Genomic DNA, 18,509 nt, shown 5'->3' with positions numbered 1-18,509 from the left:
GGAAATCCTTTCTTATGCACCAGAATTTCCAGCAGCAATCCCAGAATTTCTATCTAAATGGCCACTCCTTTAGGTATTTGGAAGTATCTGCTGTGCAGATCCTCTCCCTTATTTCCCTCACAATGACTAATTCCCTTTGAGTGAGTGAGTGAAGTCGCTCAGTCATGTCTGACTCTTTGCGACCCCATGGACTACAGCCTACCAGGCTTCTCCATCCATGGGATTCTCCAGGCAAGACTACAGGAGTGGGTTGCCCCTTGATTCCAGGTTAATTTCAACAGAGCCAAACTTTCACATTCTTCAAGAAAATCAGAATGCTCATTTTAGGTTCCCTGGAGGAGAAACAGAACATACTTGACCCACTATGGCTTGGGAACATAATAATGACACTGCGTATTAAACAGACAACATGCATGCCGTGTCTACTATGTGCCAAGCCTGTGCAAAGCAGTTTACTCACATCATTTTCACAACAACCAGTCATTTATGCCACAAATATTTATTAAGCACCTAAATCACTTCTAGAAACTGGAGATACAGCAGTAAAGAATACAAAAAACCCCTGCCCTTATAGAGCTTACATTCTAGAGGTGGGGAAACAAGCAATAAATAAGATAATTAAGTGCTGTATATAGTAAGTTAGGTCTTGAGTGCTAAGGAGTATAATAAAATGAGGGTAGAAGACAGGAAATGCTGGATGGTTTGCAATTCAGAGAGCATGTTGAAGGAAAGTCTCACTAAAAAAGTAAGTTGAATAAAGACCTGGAGAAGGTAACAGAGTGACCTTTTATGGATAACTGGGGAAGACCATTCCAAGGAGAACGAACAATAAAGGGCAGAGACCCTGAGGTAGGTATTATTATCTCCATTTTACAGATGGTTAAATGACTTGCTAAAGAGCCACTGCTTGAGGATGGAGCCAGAATTTAAACTCAAGGCTACTTGACATGAGGCCTGGTACATAATATAACTGTCCAGTGATGGAGTGTAAGTGAAACGCTCTACATTACAAAAGCCTACATAGGGAAGGAACTTGTCCAGATGAACACAGTAAGTGCCCTGCATGTGAAAGCTTTAAAGTGTGAGCTTTCAAAGTTGCAAACATGCTTTCACATGTTCAGTCATGTAAGTTAGCTCCATTTGAGGAGGCGCTGTTAAGTTTCAGAGGTACAGGACCTGAACATAGACTGGTACATGAACGTCAGGAGTGAGTGCCATTGCAGCTCGCCCTCCATCTCCTACTGCTGATGACCCTTCGAGTACCTCCCACGCTCACTCCCTTTTCCAGTCAGTGACTCTTCTTCCCTGTTCACTCAATGCCAGCCCCTAGATGCCAGCTATTGTACTCTACTGCTGTGCTACTGTTCAAGGTACTGTACTGCAAGATTTTATTTTATTTTATTTTATTTTATTTGTACTGCAAGATTTTAAATGTTTTCTTTATTTTTTTGTGTTTGTTTTTCATGTATTATTTGTGTGGAAAGTTTTATACACCTATTACAGTATAGTACTATATAGCCAACTGTATTAGTTGGGTACCTAAGCTAACTTTGTAGGGCTCAACAAACAAATTGGACTTATAAATGTGCTCTTGGAGCAGAACCCCTTATATGGAGGTGACTTACGACACTTGTAGATGATGGCAGAGTTGAGACTGGAGGGCTGTCATTTCTGCCACACCATCCCTGCCTCCTCCAGAATCCAGACATTTATTCTCTGGCTAGAATCTTTCCCACACCGATGAACAGACTTGTAAAACTTTAGCAACATATTTAATGAGAGAGATTTTAAAGAGTCTTGGCTTGATGACAAAAATGATGTCTCCAACTCTGACTCCTTCAGTGGCAGTGAGTAACAGAGCATAGACTATAAAGCTAGAGCCTTCTAAACGTGAAAGCAGGTTCCACACTTTTCTCACTCTGCTATCTTGGGTAAGTTATTAAACACCTCTGACCTCCCAGTATCATCATCCATGGAACAAAGATAGAACTGTGTCTCAGGGATGTGGTAAGGATTAGATAAAATGTGCAGAGTACCTTGCAGACTGACTGGGATAGAGGGGATGCGCTAATGTGTTCCTTACCTTCTCCCCTTCTTCCTTCTCCCCTACGTAATTAGTTGTATTCCTACATGCACAATTCTTGCTTTCTTAATGTGTTACAGTTTTATTGAGGGTTGAGACGTTGTCTTCTATATGAAAGTGCTCACCATATTTTGTATTATATGGCGGTACATAGTGAATGCTTGCAAGTGATGATTTGATTGCTGGGTTAGTGGGGAAGAGGAGGAAGAGTGATTATTGCTTTGGGACTCTGTTGTTGCAACAGTCATCTGGCTGCAACATGTGCCAGCCCACTGCTCACCACAGTTGTTCTGACTGATGTGACTGGCCAGGAGGTATCCTCTTACTTCTTCAAAAGTCAGTATGTGTCATTCTGGAAGATAGACCACTGTCCAGTTAGAGGAAGACATGTCTTCAGTCAAGAGAAGAGGAGTAGCTGTTATCGCCAGGTCATCCAAACCATCAGTAGGTTCTTGCAATATCCTGGTAAGAAGCAGAATTCCAGTTTAACTCACAACTTTAATACCCTCTACCCACACATCTTTCATCAGGACCGCTATCAAAGAGTCAAATTGACCGATTTCAGTTTTTATTTCTTTTGTCCACCCTCTGGCAAGAGCTCAATAAGCAGCTAACCAGCTGAAAATAGGAGGAGAAGAAAAAGGCCTGGACCTAGATGATACAGGAAATGGCTCATCAGCCATCCAAAATTGAAGTTACTTTTTCATTCATGTAACGTGAATAAAAATTCTCTGTGATAAATATTAGGAATAGTTCAATGGAGTAACCCATCTGTACTTTCTTTCTTTTAAGAAAGAAAAAGTAAATCACTTGTGTTGCCTTTCTCCCTACATTAGCTTGTTCAGTCCTCATAAGAACCCTGTAAATTACCCTTAATTTACAGATGAAGCAACTAATCCCAATAATATTAAATGACTTGCTTAAGATAATAAATTACTAACCCGATAATTATATGGACAGGCTTTTAACTTGATCCCAATGGTTTTCCTTTACATCTCATTTTTATGGCTCCATTTAAAAAGGATTGATAAAAGACAGTTTCTCCTGACCCTATTATGAAGGGTCAGTAAAGTTTGAAAGAAATCATTATAGAACTGTCTTTCCTTTTAGTGATTATACGCAGAACCCGGCCTTAAGACAAATAGATTTTTTAGAGAAAAAATAAATTTTTTCAAAAGTTAATAATGACTCTTGTGACCCCATAGACTGTAGACCACCAGGCTCCTCTGTCCATGAGATTTCCCAAGCAAGTATGCTAGAGTGGGTTGCCATTTCCTTCTCCAGGGGATCTTCCCAACCCAGGGATCAAACCCAGGTCTCCTGCATTGGCAGGCAGTTTCTTTACCACTGAGCCACCAGGGAAGTTCATAATATTAACTTGTACTTTTCTCCAGATCATTGAGAAGCACCACAGACAGGATGCTTCACCCTCAATCAATACAGAATGGGGACAGTGTGTCAATGTTTCCATTTTGGGACTGTGGGCTCAAGAAGAAAAAAGGAGAAGCTACAGCAAAGTTAGGGAAAGAATCATACTTCTACATACTGGCCAAGTTCAGCTGAAAAACTTTTAAAAATAGATCAATCTATCGATAAATTGTCAAAACATTCATCATACACAGGAACAAATGCTAAAAGAAAATAAGGAAGATCAGTACTGTTGTTGTGTTAAGGTGATAGGATTATGAAGAAATGTCCACAATTTTACATATTTTGTAATGATATTATATTATTGGTATTTTATAATATAAAAGGAAGATATAAACCAATAATTATATTCACTTCACTGGATGCTGTGAAAGTACCCATTTGCCCAGGACTAGGTTACTTCTTTCCATCAAAGTCCCATTAGTACAGTTTATTGACTTGACACTTTTGGAAGACAGACTTCTGAATTAGAAGCACTAATATGTTCTTAGTGACATCCTGTAGGTGGAACTGGTTCTTATGGAATTAGCACTCTATACCCAAATAGCACTGGCCTCAATTTCCACTAGTACCCCTCAAAATGAGCAGTGATGTAGAGTTTGACTTTTTGGACTAAAGTCACTTGGAATGCCTTCTATAGCAAAACTTTTTCTTGTATTTTTATCTTAAAGGCTTGGAAGATTTTTCTTTCAATTATTTCAGGAAATTATGCCCAATTCACTAACTTTTATAATTTCTCATTTATTTCACTAGATTTTATAATTCCCCAAGTAGCTCAGAATGTTGGAGTTTAATGGAGAAAAGAGTTAAACTTTCCTGTCTGAAAATGAAGAAACTGCGGCTTAGAGAAAATACTTTCAAGTTGAAAGTAAGTACATATGGTATCACAGTGGAGCACAGCTTATTTTTTTTATCATATTTTTCCAACTATAATTACAGCCTGCCCTATGAAGTAAGTATAATGGTTCTTCTCCTTGATATTACTGCTTTCTTCAATTATAATATTTACTAGTTGAGCAGAAAGTACTCTATCCATTGGTACTAAGGGCTTAAGAATAAACTTGCTCAGATATGCAGATGACACCTCCCTTATGGCACAAAGTGAAGAGGAACTAAAGATCCTCTTGATGAAAGTGAAAGAGAATGAAGAAGCTGGCTTAAAACTCAACATTCAAATAATGAAGATCAAGGCATCCAATCCCATCACTTCATGGCAAATAGATGGGCAAACAATGGAAACAGTGAGAGACTTTATTTTCTTTGGCTCCAAAATCACTGCAGATGGTGCCTGCAGCCATGAAATTAAAAGATGCTTGCTCCTTGGAAGAAGCTGTGACAAACCTAGACAGTGTATTAAGAAAAAGTGACATTACTTTGTCGACAAAGGTCCATCTAGTCAAAGCTATGGTTCTTCCAGTAGTCATGTATGGATGTGAGGGTTGGACCATAAAGATGGCTGAACACTGAAGAACTGATGCTTTCAAACTATGGTGCTGGAGAAGACTCTTAAAATCCCTTGGACAGCAAGGCGATCAAACCAGTCCATCTCAAAGGAGATCAGTCCTGAATATTCATTGGAAGGACTGATGCTAAAGCTGAAGCTCCAATCCTTTGGCCACCTGATGCGAAAAACTGACTCATCTGAAAAGACCCTGATTCTGGGAAAGACTGAAGGCAGGAGAAGGGGATGACAGAGGATGAGATGGTTGGATGGCAACACCAGCTCAATGGACATGAGTTTGAGCAAGCTCCAGAAGATGGTGAAGGATACGGAAGTCTGGCGTGCTGCAGTCCATGGGGTTGCAGAGTCAGACACAAATGAGCGACTGATAACAACAATGAAGTTTTCATGTTTTACAGTGAGACAGACATTGCACATTTAAGAATCCGGCACATAGACAGTCTCAAAACTAGGTTCCCATTTCACTTGTTTTCTTAAAGGAGGCTATTATCTCATGACTTAAAAATCTGAAGCAAAATCTATCAGATTAAAAGAAAAGGGAGTCCTCCCTGCCTCTTGCCATCTAAGGGAATTCCATAGCCTGAATAGGGGCATTGCCTCCCCCAGATTTCTGCTAATTCAAGGTAGGAGTAGTGAGGTCTGGCATAGAGGAGGTGAGACTATTTGTGTCTGTGCCTCTCTACCTCTTAGGAACTCTTTGAACTTTGCTTCTGTCTTATACCATGTTATGTCCAATCTGAAATTTAAACCCTTTTCAGAATTATCAACTCACAACTTATCATGACATATATATATATAGGATATATATATCAGAAAAGGCGATGGCACCCCATTCCAGTACTCTTGCCTGGAAAATCCTATGGATGGAGGAGCCTGGTAGGTTGCAGTCCATGGGGTCGCAAAGAGTCGGACACGACTGAGTGACTTCACTTTGACTTTTCACTTTCATGCATTGGAGAAGGAAATGGCAACCCACTCCAGTGTTCTTGCCTGGAGAATCCCAGGGACGGGGGAGTCTGGTGGGCTGCTGTCTATGGGGTCTCACAGAGTTGGACACAACTGAAGAGACTTAACAGCATATATATATATATATATATACACATTATATAACATTATACCTATATGTATGTATATGTATATGTATATATATACACAGAGAGAGAGAGTATTGAGAGTATGCTCAATTTTATGGAATAATTCTGGACAGCCAAGGCTGGGAGGAATCACATCACCCATCACTCAGTACTCAGATTTCTGCCACTTTTCTGGCTTCCTCTTTCCTCCTCCTCTTTCTGCCTTTCCTCCCTTTTTCCTTCCTGTTATGTTGAGCACTCAAAATTCATCTCCCTGTATGATGAAGACTATTACCACCCTTCCTCTTAGATCTTCACACCCACTCATAATGCTGACACCTCAAAATTCACACTCATTTTTTCTCCAAGAATGTCATTCTCTCTTTAGTTGTCCCTGTTACAGTTATAAATATTTCCTTCATTGTCTATGAAAGGTGCAGTCAGAAAAAAATTTTTGGGAGCAACGTGCTGTGGAAAACAATTGGGCAGTTTCTCCAAAAGTTAAACATAGAATTACAGGATGACTCAGCAATTCCATTCTCAGTATGTTTTTTAAGAGAAATAACTATACATTCCCTCAGAAACTTATTCACACGTGAATGTTCATGGTAGCCAACAGGTGGAAACAACCCAAATTCTCATCAACAGATGATAGATACATAAAACATGACGTGGCCACACAGTGGAATATTATTCAGCCGTGAAAAGGAACCAAGTGCTGATAACTTGCTATGACATAGATGAACACTGAAAACATTATGTTGAGTGAAAGAAGCCAGATATAAAATCTCACCTATCATATGATTCATTTTAAATGATATATAATCTAGAGGTCACCAGGCAGTGAAAGTGGGAGGAATGGGAAGTAATTACTTAATGGGCATGTGTTGTTTTTATAGGGTGATGAAAATGTTTTGAAACTCATGAGAGATGCTTATTGTACAACATTGTTGAATATACTAAATACCACTGCATTGTACACTTTTAAATAGTTAATTGTATGATATGCAAATTTTACTTCAATTTAAAAATTTCGCACGTGTGTGCACACAGATACACACACACACACAGAGAAGAGGGAGTCATGAGGTGAGGGTAACACTGAAAATTTTCCAGGCCCTCCTCATAGACTCTCAGGCAGTTCTGGGAGTTGCCTCACTGTCTCAGGAGGGGCACAGCAGGCTCTGTATTCTGATGTATTCTCATGGAGTTAGAGGCCTGGATTCTAGGCTTGTTCTAATTGTCATCTATGCGATTCTGAGAAAATCACTTAATATCTCAGAGGGTGGGATGATTTGGGAGAATGGCATTGAAACATGTATACTATCATGTAAGAACCGAATCGCCAGTCTATCCGATGCAGGATACAGCATGCTTGGGGCTGGTGCATGGGGATGACCCAGAGAGATGTTATGGGGAGGAAGGTGGGAGGGGGGTTTATGTTTGGGAATGCATGTACACCCGTGGATTCATGTCAATGTATGGCAAAACCAATACAGGATTGTAAAGTAAAATAAAGTAAAAATAAAAATTAAAAAATATGTATCTCTTCCTTATCTCTCTCTTCCTTAAAATCACTTAAGGAAAGCTTTGGACTAAACCATCTTTAAATCATTTGGATTACATGAAATAGACTGGTTAATTTAAGCAGAAAAGGAAAGTCTTAGGATATCAGTTGGCTCACAGAACTTAAGGAAGCCTGGGTAATTAGTCTTAGAAAAAGACAGAGCCAGGACACCTCGGTGGGCGAGTTGACGAGGGTAGAAGCTGATGGTGGGGGTGGGGGTTCGATGTAGGGGGAAGTCTCATTGAAGTGCTGCTGCTAAAGGGGTAGATGCGGGGAAATAAAAACTGTAGTCTTTCAGGACCTTCCTAGCTATTTACTTCCTCCCCCTTCCTTCCTTCCTTTCTTCCTTCTTCCCTTCCTTCTTTTATTCCTTCCCTCTTTCCCCTCTTTTCCTTTCTTTCTTTCTCTTGCAAGTATCAACTGGCTTTTAAGCTATGGCGAGATTAGATTTTAGCACAAAAAAGTGAACTGTTTTCTTCCAGAAAAATTCCCATTTCTCTCCAGACTCCCAGGAGGATGAACCCATGGTAGGAAAAAAAAAAAAAAAAACAAAGGGCTGCCTTGGCTGAGGCTGGGTACCAGAAAGCTTGAGAGTGGCAGTGCCCGCAAGGATCAGAGCCAGAGAGGGCTGGGAGCACTGAACTCAGAGCAGATGGCTAAGAGAACAGTCCACCAAAGCCCCTAGGTACTGCTGCTAGTCAGAGGGGTTTCCTTTCAGAATGTTCCCATTAACACATTTTCTTGGCATTGGCCTTATGGCTGCTGGGATGAGTAGCTTTTTTCCTTTTCCAAACTGTCCTTATCAGTAATGCAACAATAGCTAATTTAATTAGCTGACCTGAATGGCAGCCAGTTTGAGCTAATTTGGTTTTGCTAGCTGCTCCCTGGTATGTCCAGAACTGATAAGCACACTTCCCTGCAGACAAACAGTGGGGATTTTGAGGGGGCAGTGAGAGGAAGAGTAACCCTTCCAAAGTCTGTCTTACACCTGTGGGATCTAGTACTTCAGCAAAGGCAAGTTATTCTTGAGTCAGTGTTCCCTAAGGGCCTGCCAAATTTGTAAACTGAAAGATAAAAAAGACAACCTGGAAATTGCAAAGGCAAGGTGCCCAGGATGAGAGAGCCAGGGAAAAACATTCCCCTTAGCAGGAAGAACACTTGGCCAAAAGATTTGGATCTTAGCCATTGACTGACCTTCCCCAAGTCGCTTCACCTCTGTGTCTCAGCTACTCAGGCATAATAATAATATGCAGGACATATGCGTCACATATCTCTGGAGAAGGAAATGGCAACCCACTCCAGTGTTCTTGCCTGGAAAATCCCATTGACAGAGGAGCCTGGCAGGTTACAGTCCATGGGGCCGCAGAAAAGTTGGACACGACTTAGCGACTAAACAACATACATCATATATATTAAAAGATCACATATATAATATGAATAATAATAACCATTGCTCTACTTCCTTCATAGATATGTTGTAAAACTGCAACACTATAATGAAGATGAGATTTCTTGTCACATATAAAGAACTATGCCAATGGGAAACATTTTGGTAATTAGCACACTACCATAAGTATAGTCTCTGCCTCCAGGGCAAGAACCAAATACAATTCCTCTCTGTGGCCCTAGCACTTGTCGACTGAATGGAAGAGAAAAAGAAGTATGAGGAGATGGGTAGGCACGGTTCATGGTATGCAGAAGTCAGCACACAACTAAATATCATAAAATGTAAGCTGTCTTTTCAGTTTAGTATCTTAATCTCCACCCTTGACAACTTCCTCCTATCTTGACAAGAGAAAATGGGTTCAGAAAGACAACACTGTTGATGTTAGATCTGTATTCACAGAAGAGCTATTCTATACCACCTGCATCTCTGCCCACCATCCCTCACCCCAAGATCTTCCAGTGCAGCCTGCCTTCACTAGTAGGTGAAGGACCACACCCAAAGCAGGCTTTTGTGTTTGCTTTGGGGTCTTTTTTTCCTCTGAAGTGCTGCATTTCTATGAGATACACTGAATTGAATACATTGAATTATAATTTGCATCTATTCTCACAGAATATAAGGCATTTTGCTTGAAATGAGTGGATTTGAAAAAATTTGGAATAGGAAAGATCTATAGGATAATAATATGGAGAAATAAATGGCAACCCACTCCAGTACTCATGCCTGGAAAATTCCATGGATGGAGAAGCCTGGTGGGCTACAGTCCATGAGGTCGCAAAGAGTCAGACATGACTGAGCGAACTGCTAAAAAAAAAAATAGGATAATATTGTTCATTCCCATAATTTTTAAAAATTCATTTATTTTTAATTGGAGAATAATTGCCTTACAGTATCATTCTGGTCTCTGCCATATATTAACATGAATCAGCCATAGGTATACCTATGTCCCCTCGTTCTTGAACTTCCCTTCCATCTCCCTCGTATCCCATCCCTTCTAGGCTGTCACAGAGCATCGGATTTGAGCTTCCTGAGTCATACAGCAAATTTCCACTGGCTATCTGGTTTTACACTGGCAATGTTATGTTTCAATGCTACTCTCTCAATTCGTCCTACCCTTTCCTTCCCCCACTGTGTCCACAAGTCTAGTATTTGGTCAAATCTATTTTTAACCATCCCCAAAACTGTGTTGACCATTTTCTCTCACTCCATACGCTCCCCTGGGAGATCTCATCCATTCATTTCCTCTCCCTCCATACCCTCCCCTGGGAGATCTCATCCATTCCCACAGTTCTATTGCATCCCATAACCTCACAAGCCATTATCTTCAGCCCTGACCTCACGCCTGAGCTTAGGATCCAGAAACACAAGTGCCTGAATCACCTATTGCACCTCATATCTAAGATTCTCAAAATTGCCCTCATCACCTAGTTTGCAAAGTCTGCTTGTCTAAATTTTATGTTCTTTCAAGTGGCTCACAGTTTCAAACCAGAAACCCAATCTTTCCTTCATGCGGTCTTCTTGATGGAAAATGAGTTTATTGATTCTGCCTTCTAAATATGTCTCCCATTCAAGTCATTTTTGCCACTGAAACTATTTTATTTGTATTTTTCATCTTCCATCCCCTACTTCAAACAAATTTCTTAAAGGCAGAGATTCCGTGCATATCAGGCAAATAAACAATATTTGTTGATCTGAATTGAATTAAGATCTCCCTTACTCTGTTCCACCAAATTTCCAAATCTTTAGTGAAAATCAGTTACTGTACTTAAGACAACTGAAGATGTAGTTGAGCTTCTCTTCTATTGCAACAGCTATTCCAATGGACTCTAAAATCACAGTCAGTCCCTAAACGTGGGGTGAGTACAGTCTTCTCAGCTGGGACCATACAACCTCATCGACAGGCCTACCTTCTGGGCTTGCTCTAAAATTTACAGCTCAGACTTAGAACACTCAGCAGTTTCTCCAGTGTTTGCAGGAAAGGCGGAATCTACTCTAGCTGTCTTCATTACTTCTTTACAGATTCATTGTCTTCAGCTTACTCACAGGTAAACATAGAATCAGGTGTGGAATATTCTTCAGAATGTCTAATTACAAGTATATGCCTATAATACATTGGAAGTATTTGGAATTTCTTAATAACTGGTGTCTCAACAACATTTTTTTTTATTTTATAGTTATTTCTCTAACTTTTACTTAGTTCCTGATATGGATTTCGTATCTATTTTTTTCCTGAAGCATGAGCCCTAGTGTCAGTGGATGACATTACTGCATATGGAAAGGCAGCCCAGTCAAGGAAGGGTCTTGAGCCAGACAGCCTCAGTTCGAATTCTGATCCACCACCTACTGTCTGTGAGAATGACAAATGACCATATCTTTCTAGCTCACCTTCCTCATCTCTAACTGGGGGTAATAATGTCTCCACATACTTCCTAGGCTTCTTGTGAAAATTAAAAGAACTAATTCATAAGTTGCATTTACTACTCCATTTGGTACAATATAAGACAGCTATTATTATATTACTTGATAGTGAGAAAAGAAGGACATCAAAGGGGATTTTGATGAAAAAAAAAAGGTTTTATCATTTAAAAATTTTAATTGCAAAACTAGTTGTTTACCATGGACAGATTCTGTGCTATTCAGCTTACCTATGTTATCTCACCTAACTTGTGCACTGCACATCAACTCTATAATGCAGCTTTTATTATACCTGTTTCACAGATGAGAAAATTAAGCCTTAGAGAGGTTAAGAAACTTACCACTTGACACATAGGAAGCGACGGAACTAGAATATTAACTCTGGACTGAGTCCAAAGCTAAAATTAAACAAAATACATACCATTTATTCAAAGTCCTTACATCTCTGTAAGTAAAACAAAGGAAAAGAAAATACTTGGATGAATCACAAAATAACTATGCTGAGTGAAAGAAGCCAGACCAACAAAAAGTATATATTACCTGGTTCCATTTATATAAAACTCTAGAAATGCAAGCTAATTACAGAGTGGCCAAGAGCAGACCAGCGCTGCTGCTTGGGGAGGGTATTAGGTGAGGAGTGGTGGAAAGGGCAAATCAAAAAGAAAATTTTGAGGCTGATAGGTATGTTTAATATCTTGATTGTGGTGATGGTGGTGGTGCGTATATATGTTAAAACTAACCAAATCGTGTATTTCAAATATGTTCAGTTTATTGAATGTCAATTATGCTCAAGAAAAGTGCTAAAAAACACAAGCTACTTTTGTACCCTCAAAATCATACAGTTAAATGAAGAAAACCACTACACCACTGGGGTCAGGCTTTCTGCATCTCTACAGAAAATAGTCATACCTTCTGCTTTATTCCACTGCTCTGTTACCTTAATGTGCTGGCCTGGAGGATAAATGAAATAATAAACGCAGAGCCCTGAACACAGTGTGCGGGTCACGCGAGGCACTCAGTTCGTTCTCTTCCCCCACCTGTCATATAGATTAGTCCCGACTTCTCAGAAATGCAAATGCCTACGCACTCACCTCTGTAGGCTTTCAATATCCCTACAGTGGAGCCTGTTTACGACCGCCTTAGAGCCGGCCAGCATCGCTTTCCTCGTCTAATTGTCCCGCAGAGACAAGGGCGGGGCAAGTGCAGCGGGCACGTGGAGGCCAGAGCAGCCCAGCAGAAGAGACCGCGCTGGTGTTGAGCTCTGTGAACGAGGACCTCATTCATCTTCACGGACTTTGCTGTGCCATCCATTTTAAATGACATGGTAGCCGACCCGTTTATCAAGATCAGCATACTACTCTATTATTATGATTATTTAGCATTTACATAACACTGGATTTGCAAGTGCTTAATAATAATTTATTTATTACTTCATCTAGCTACTCACTAATGGAAAATTCAAGGGGTTGTCTGGAGTTCACTGACCTCCACTTTGGAGACACCTTAGGCCGTTTCCAACAGCATGCCCAAGTACCAGTTGTGAAATATTTTAATGAAAAACCATTTGGTATATATATATATCTATTTTTTCCTTGGCATTTTTAACGTATCTACTGAGATAATACTCTTTCTTTACAATGAATAAAATAAGCATTACTATTAAAAATCCTCTGAAGATCCCCTGGAGTAGGAAATGGCAACCCACTCCAGTATTCTTGCCTGGAAAATCCCATAGACAGAAGAGCCTGGTGGGATACAGTCCATGGGGTCGGACACAAATAGTCGGATACAACTTAGTGACTAAACAACATTATAAATAAGTAACTGAAGCCGTGTCTCTCTAGAACTTGTATGGAGGCTACAAGAGTGAACCCCAGGAGTGTGCAGACATGGAGACCCACCACTACATCTTCTGTCAAGAAAGGGCTCGTCACCTGGCCTGGTGGAGTGTGCTAGCTGGCGTCTCTGGCTGCTGGGGTCTTCAATGTCCACCTCAGACAGGGACTAAGTGTGGCCACGGTCCATGTGTCGGCCACTTCTGCCCAACACAAGACTCATCTCAAACAGGCTTTGTTTCAGAGCTCCTCTTTTACAGGTGTACCTCACTATTTGATGGCTTCTCTACCCAGTCATGCTTCCTTCCCCTTTTCCGTCACAGATGTAACTCTCCAATAAACATTTTTCAGTCCTTGCTTTACCTCAGTGTCTGCTTCCCAGAGAACCCAGCCAGCCAGTATGAACCTAGAGTTTATACTCTGACAATAAGCATGTCATTTAGGCAAGTGTCTCTGGATTGTAAAATTTTCACCACTCTATTGGGATGATTGGCTTTGGTTCTTTCAAAGGTCTTTCCATTTATTCCATCCTTCCACCTATGAATTTGTGTGGAATGGAGTTTGATATTAGTATAAATTCTGTGCCTTTAGCCTTCATTCAAGAGGTTTTGTGATGGAGAAAGATTTTAAGGAACAAACTTAAGAGTCCTCCTATTTTCCTATCTACAATAACCTATGATGATTCCAACTCTGTTAGAATGTACAATAGAAAGATGATTATGAGTGTGGATTGATGAGTGTGAAAATTACACATAAAACATGAAAAAAGAATTAAATAAATATCATAGGTGATCTAATTCTTATACATACATAAAATATTGGTCAAGACAGAAGATCTCAGAGCAGAGAGAAAACAGATAGAGAGATCTCACTGATAGATAGGGAAGACAGAACTGCATTCTTAGAAGATCTAATACCTGAGTCTGATGGTCCCTGAGAAAAAGTTTAAATGAACCACCCCGAAAGGGAACAACTCCTTGGACAGGACATACTTCAGAATTCTGGGAGATGCAACTCTCCCTTATCAGATGCTCAGACTTTTCACCTGTGGAGGTTTGATTTTCTCTTCATGTCCCTACTTTTTTGTAAAACTGTTGTTCTCTAAGCCATTTTTGAAAGAAGCTTGGTCTCCGCCTTTTCTCTGGATTCTTCAGCGGTCTCTGGTCAAAGGTGTCTGCCACAAAAGAAACTGTTAAGAGACTTAATTAGGGTTTTTGAAAGTAAAAGCCAACAAGAATCTATTTATGCAATGATTACAATAAAAAAGTTGTCACTGTAAGGCCTAAATGTACAGCTGTCATTGGGCACCAGCCCTGAGAATCACATGTGTAAATAGAAGTCTGTAATTTGAGAGGTCATACTGGTTAAGACTTTAACACAGATTCAACAAAGCTTAATATAAACTCATGGAAGATTTGATCTGTAATCAATTAGGAAGGTCATGTAGGATATTTGAGAGAGATTCCCCTGAAGCTCTTAAAGGCCTGGTGAAAGAAGGTATACCCCCCAAATGCCAATGATAAAGACTCAGCAATATTCTAGACTTAGTTATTTAAATGACCATTTCAGAGCAAGTAGTAAAGGAATTTGGGACTTACAGAAGTCAGCATGAAGCTACCAAAAAGAAGTCACCACGCATGCATGTCATTCACTGTTTGGTAAGGGGACTCACGGGCCAGCACATGTTTCCGCATGTGCTAGAAGCAGAAGCACTGTCCCTTCGGACAGTGTACAAAATTTTTCTTGGTATTCCTCAGGATAGAGTGGGTACTGTGGGAAGTCACACCCCAGTTCCTGGGAAGGAATAATGATTGTACATGAATCAACCCTAAGCCAAAATTTGTCTCCAGTATTTTTCTACAAGGGTCTGGGCCTGTCCTGTCCTGTGCAAAATATTAATGACTTGAATGAAAGTAGCAAGGGCGGATGGCTATGTTTCTGGCCTTTAGAGTCAGACAGAGCTGGGTTTAAATCCCGACTCTCCTACATACTGGCTGTGTATCCCTGGACAAGTTGCTTAGCCTGTCTGAGTCACAGTGTGCTTAACTATAAACTGGGGACAGGGACCTCCCTGGTGCTCCAGTGGCTAACACTGCATTCCCAGTGCAGGGGGCCTGGATTCGACCCCTGGTCAATCCACAAACTAGATTCCACATGCCACAACTAAAGATTCCACGTGCTGTAACCAAGACCTGGTGCAAATTAATAAATAAATATAAACAATAAAATAATAAAGTAAAATGGTGACAGCACATACTCAGCAGAGTTGGGGAAGGCAGAGTGAAACAGTGTGCTGTGTAAAGCATAGTGTCTGGCAGAGACAGGCTCCCAAAATGGTAACTCTGCTGCACGTCGAATACATTGTCTTGAGAGTAATGAGAATATGTTGGATGACAAAATCAGGATCCAAAAAGGTCTCAGCAGGCTGGACTCAAGGACCAAATCTAATAGGATGGCATTTAACAAAGATAAATGTAAAGGTACTGCAATTAGGTCTGAACAGCAAGCTGCACACGTGCCCAGTGGGGAGATACGGCTTATCAACAGCACACCTGGAAAAGACTTGGGGGCATTGCATGACTCTTTGCTCATTAATGGGTCAATCAGGTGAAGTGGCTGCCAAAAAGCAAAGGCAGTCTTAAGCAGTGTAAAGGCTCATTGTCTGGAACAAAGGGAGAAATAATGCCTGTCTCCATGACCACACTTGGGTACTACACTTTAATAGGGGTGGTGATAAGCTGGGCTTTTTCAAAAGACACAGAATCAGGACAGTGAGGAGACACAAACTCAGTCAAAGCAAAGAACAGCGGAGGCCAGGGAATACCAGGGAGGCTTAGGATAAGTGTTTACAAACATGAGAAAGCAGTTATGTACTTGATGATGAATTAGAGCTCGTAATACAAATTCCTAACTCTTTGCCTGTTTAATGTTGCTCAGGGGAGAATTAGGATGAGGGTGGCATTACAGAAAGGAAGGCTGATGTGCAAAATAAAGAAAAGTGAAGTCGCTCAGTCGTGTCTGACTCTGAGACTCCATGGACTGTCGCCTACCAGGCTCCTCAGGCAACAGTCCATGGAGTTTTTCAGGCAAGAGTACTGGAGTGGGTTGCCATTTCCTTCTCCAGGGGATCTTCCTGACCCAGGGATCGAACCTGGGTCTCCTGCATTGCACACAGACGCTTTACCATCAGAGCCACAGGGAAGCCCTCTAACTATCAATGCTGTCACAAACAGGGAGGGATTGAGTTCCCTATCCCTGGAAGCATTCAAGCTGAGGCTTCAGAATCACCTGCAAAGGATATTATTAAGTGATTAATACACCCCCCTGGAACAGGGCTCAACTTGCCGCCCATGTGCCCCCAGAAATTGTTTGCAAAATCCTGTAAGTGTGCGCAGAAGTTCATTTTTCTCTGGGTAGAGTGTTCATGACCTCTTCAAATCTTTTGCGGAACCCAAAAAACTACCCTGAAAAGATGAAGATAAACTGAGTTGATGTACTATTGCTTTCAAATTTGGACATCCACTCTATGCTACTAGTCTTGGTACTGGAGTCACAGAGATGAGGAAGGTATTGTGTCTAGCCTTGTAAAGGGAAACTTTGAGTTTGGTGTGTTCTTCTAAACAAACAAGTGTAAAAGATTCCTTATCTGTGCTGTGATAGAGAGTGATGTACAGAAGAGCAACAGGAAAGAGAGTGGTCCTTTCTTCCTGGAAGGAGGTGCCCTCTGACTCTGTGATTTGGGGACTCCATCAGCCTCCTTCACCACACTCTTTGGGTAAACGCTGTACTCACAGACTTACCAAGGATTCCAGGGGATGGAAATTTAGCAAAACAGCAGACATCTTGAGAGTCCCAGAAGATTCTGAAAATGGCTTATGTCTAGATCGTACCTTCCCCCAAGATCCATCCTATGTAACTATGATGGGGCAGGCTCACTAGAATGTCCAAGAAGAGATGTCATGAAATCTGTAGGAATATGTTTTTGATCAGTTCATGAAAACCCAAATCACCCACTGCCTGGGCCTGTGAGCACAATATTAAGCTGCCAACCTGCTTTACATTTATTTACCCACCATGTAATGCCTGCTTTATTGAGCCAATAAATTAGAGGTAGTAATATTCACCCATCAAAATCTACCTGGCTTCCAAGACCTGGCTCCCACCCAAAACCCTTCAGAGGTGCCCTCAGGCCCTCTGCCTGCCAAGAGCACCTGCTCTCTAAACCTCTGCAGCACCCACTATGTATATTGTCATTAGGCACCTGCTGTTTACCATTTTGCATTGTCACTTAGCTGGATCCTATGAGCACATAGGTCTAGTTTTAGACAAGACAGCTCTTGCCTGACATGATCATCACTTCTCCAGGGATGGAGAAACTGTTTTAAATCCTTCTCTTCTATCTTCCATTAAGCTTTTCCTGGGGCAGCTTACGTTGTAGGGGCTCAGTTAAATAGAAGGGAACAATCATTATAAAACCGAAGTATTTCAGATAATCAGCTTGATCTGGTTGTCAAGCATATGTGAAAAGGGAGTGGATGTGGGATTTAAGACCCCCATAGCGATGTAAATGAGTTTTCTATACCTCTGATTGGTCGCCACATTAAATTGGATAGGAAGTGGGGAGTAAAGCCCTCCTTGTCTCTCATAGTGATATGTCCAGAGGAACTATGGACAAGCAAGGATGTTGAAACGTGCTCTTCCAATGCTAATAGTTCCACTGATTTAGTTTTAAACTTGTTTGGCTAGAATCACAGACTGTCAGAGCGAAAAAGATGCTAGATTCAGAAATACAAACTCCTCCTTTTATAGGTGATGAAACTAAAGTCACTAGAAGCAAAGTAATTTTAGGTCAAGGATAACTAAAATGACTTGGTTATAGAGCTGCTTAGTAGCACATTTGAGACTAGGACCTAGATTGCCTGAGTTCCAAGTAAGAGCTTCTCTGCTTAAATCCTTTAGGTTCATGTCTGGCCAAGTAGAGGGTATAGTCCTGACAATGGGCTACAGGGTCCCTTAGTTACTGCACCTATTTCTGTCCCTTTCGCTCTCTCTGCTACAGGCAGGCTGGCCTGGGCATTGTTCCCTGAAATATCAAGCAAGCTCCTCCCTCAGGACCTTTGAAAATGCTGTATCTGCTTGGGTTGTTTTTGACCCAGATATCCACGTGGCTTGCTGCCTCATCTCCTTCAGGTCTTGTTCAAA

At 41.0% G+C, this 18,509-nt stretch overlaps 1 protein-coding gene across 2 annotated transcripts in view; it reads right to left on the bottom strand.

Annotated features, from left to right (window-relative positions):
* Positions 1-480: 480 nt before the first annotated feature.
* Positions 481-18,509, bottom strand: part of PBX1 (PBX homeobox 1) — a 336,948-nt gene continuing 318,919 nt past the window's right edge. For both annotated transcript variants that reach the window (XM_042257198.1, XM_042257206.1), the window contains one exon: positions 481-2,545. In XM_042257198.1, coding sequence (XP_042113132.1) covers positions 2,525-2,545 — 21 coding nt within the window. In that variant the 3' untranslated portion in view covers positions 481-2,524. The remainder of the gene's footprint in view (positions 2,546-18,509) is intronic.

The sequence above is a fragment of the Ovis aries genome, chromosome 1, assembly GCF_016772045.2.
Source record: "Ovis aries strain OAR_USU_Benz2616 breed Rambouillet chromosome 1, ARS-UI_Ramb_v3.0, whole genome shotgun sequence".
Classification (NCBI taxonomy): domain Eukaryota; kingdom Metazoa; phylum Chordata; class Mammalia; order Artiodactyla; family Bovidae; genus Ovis; species Ovis aries.
The sequence above is the reverse complement of the archived record's forward strand: the minus strand, read 5'-3'. Positions and strand labels throughout refer to the sequence as shown.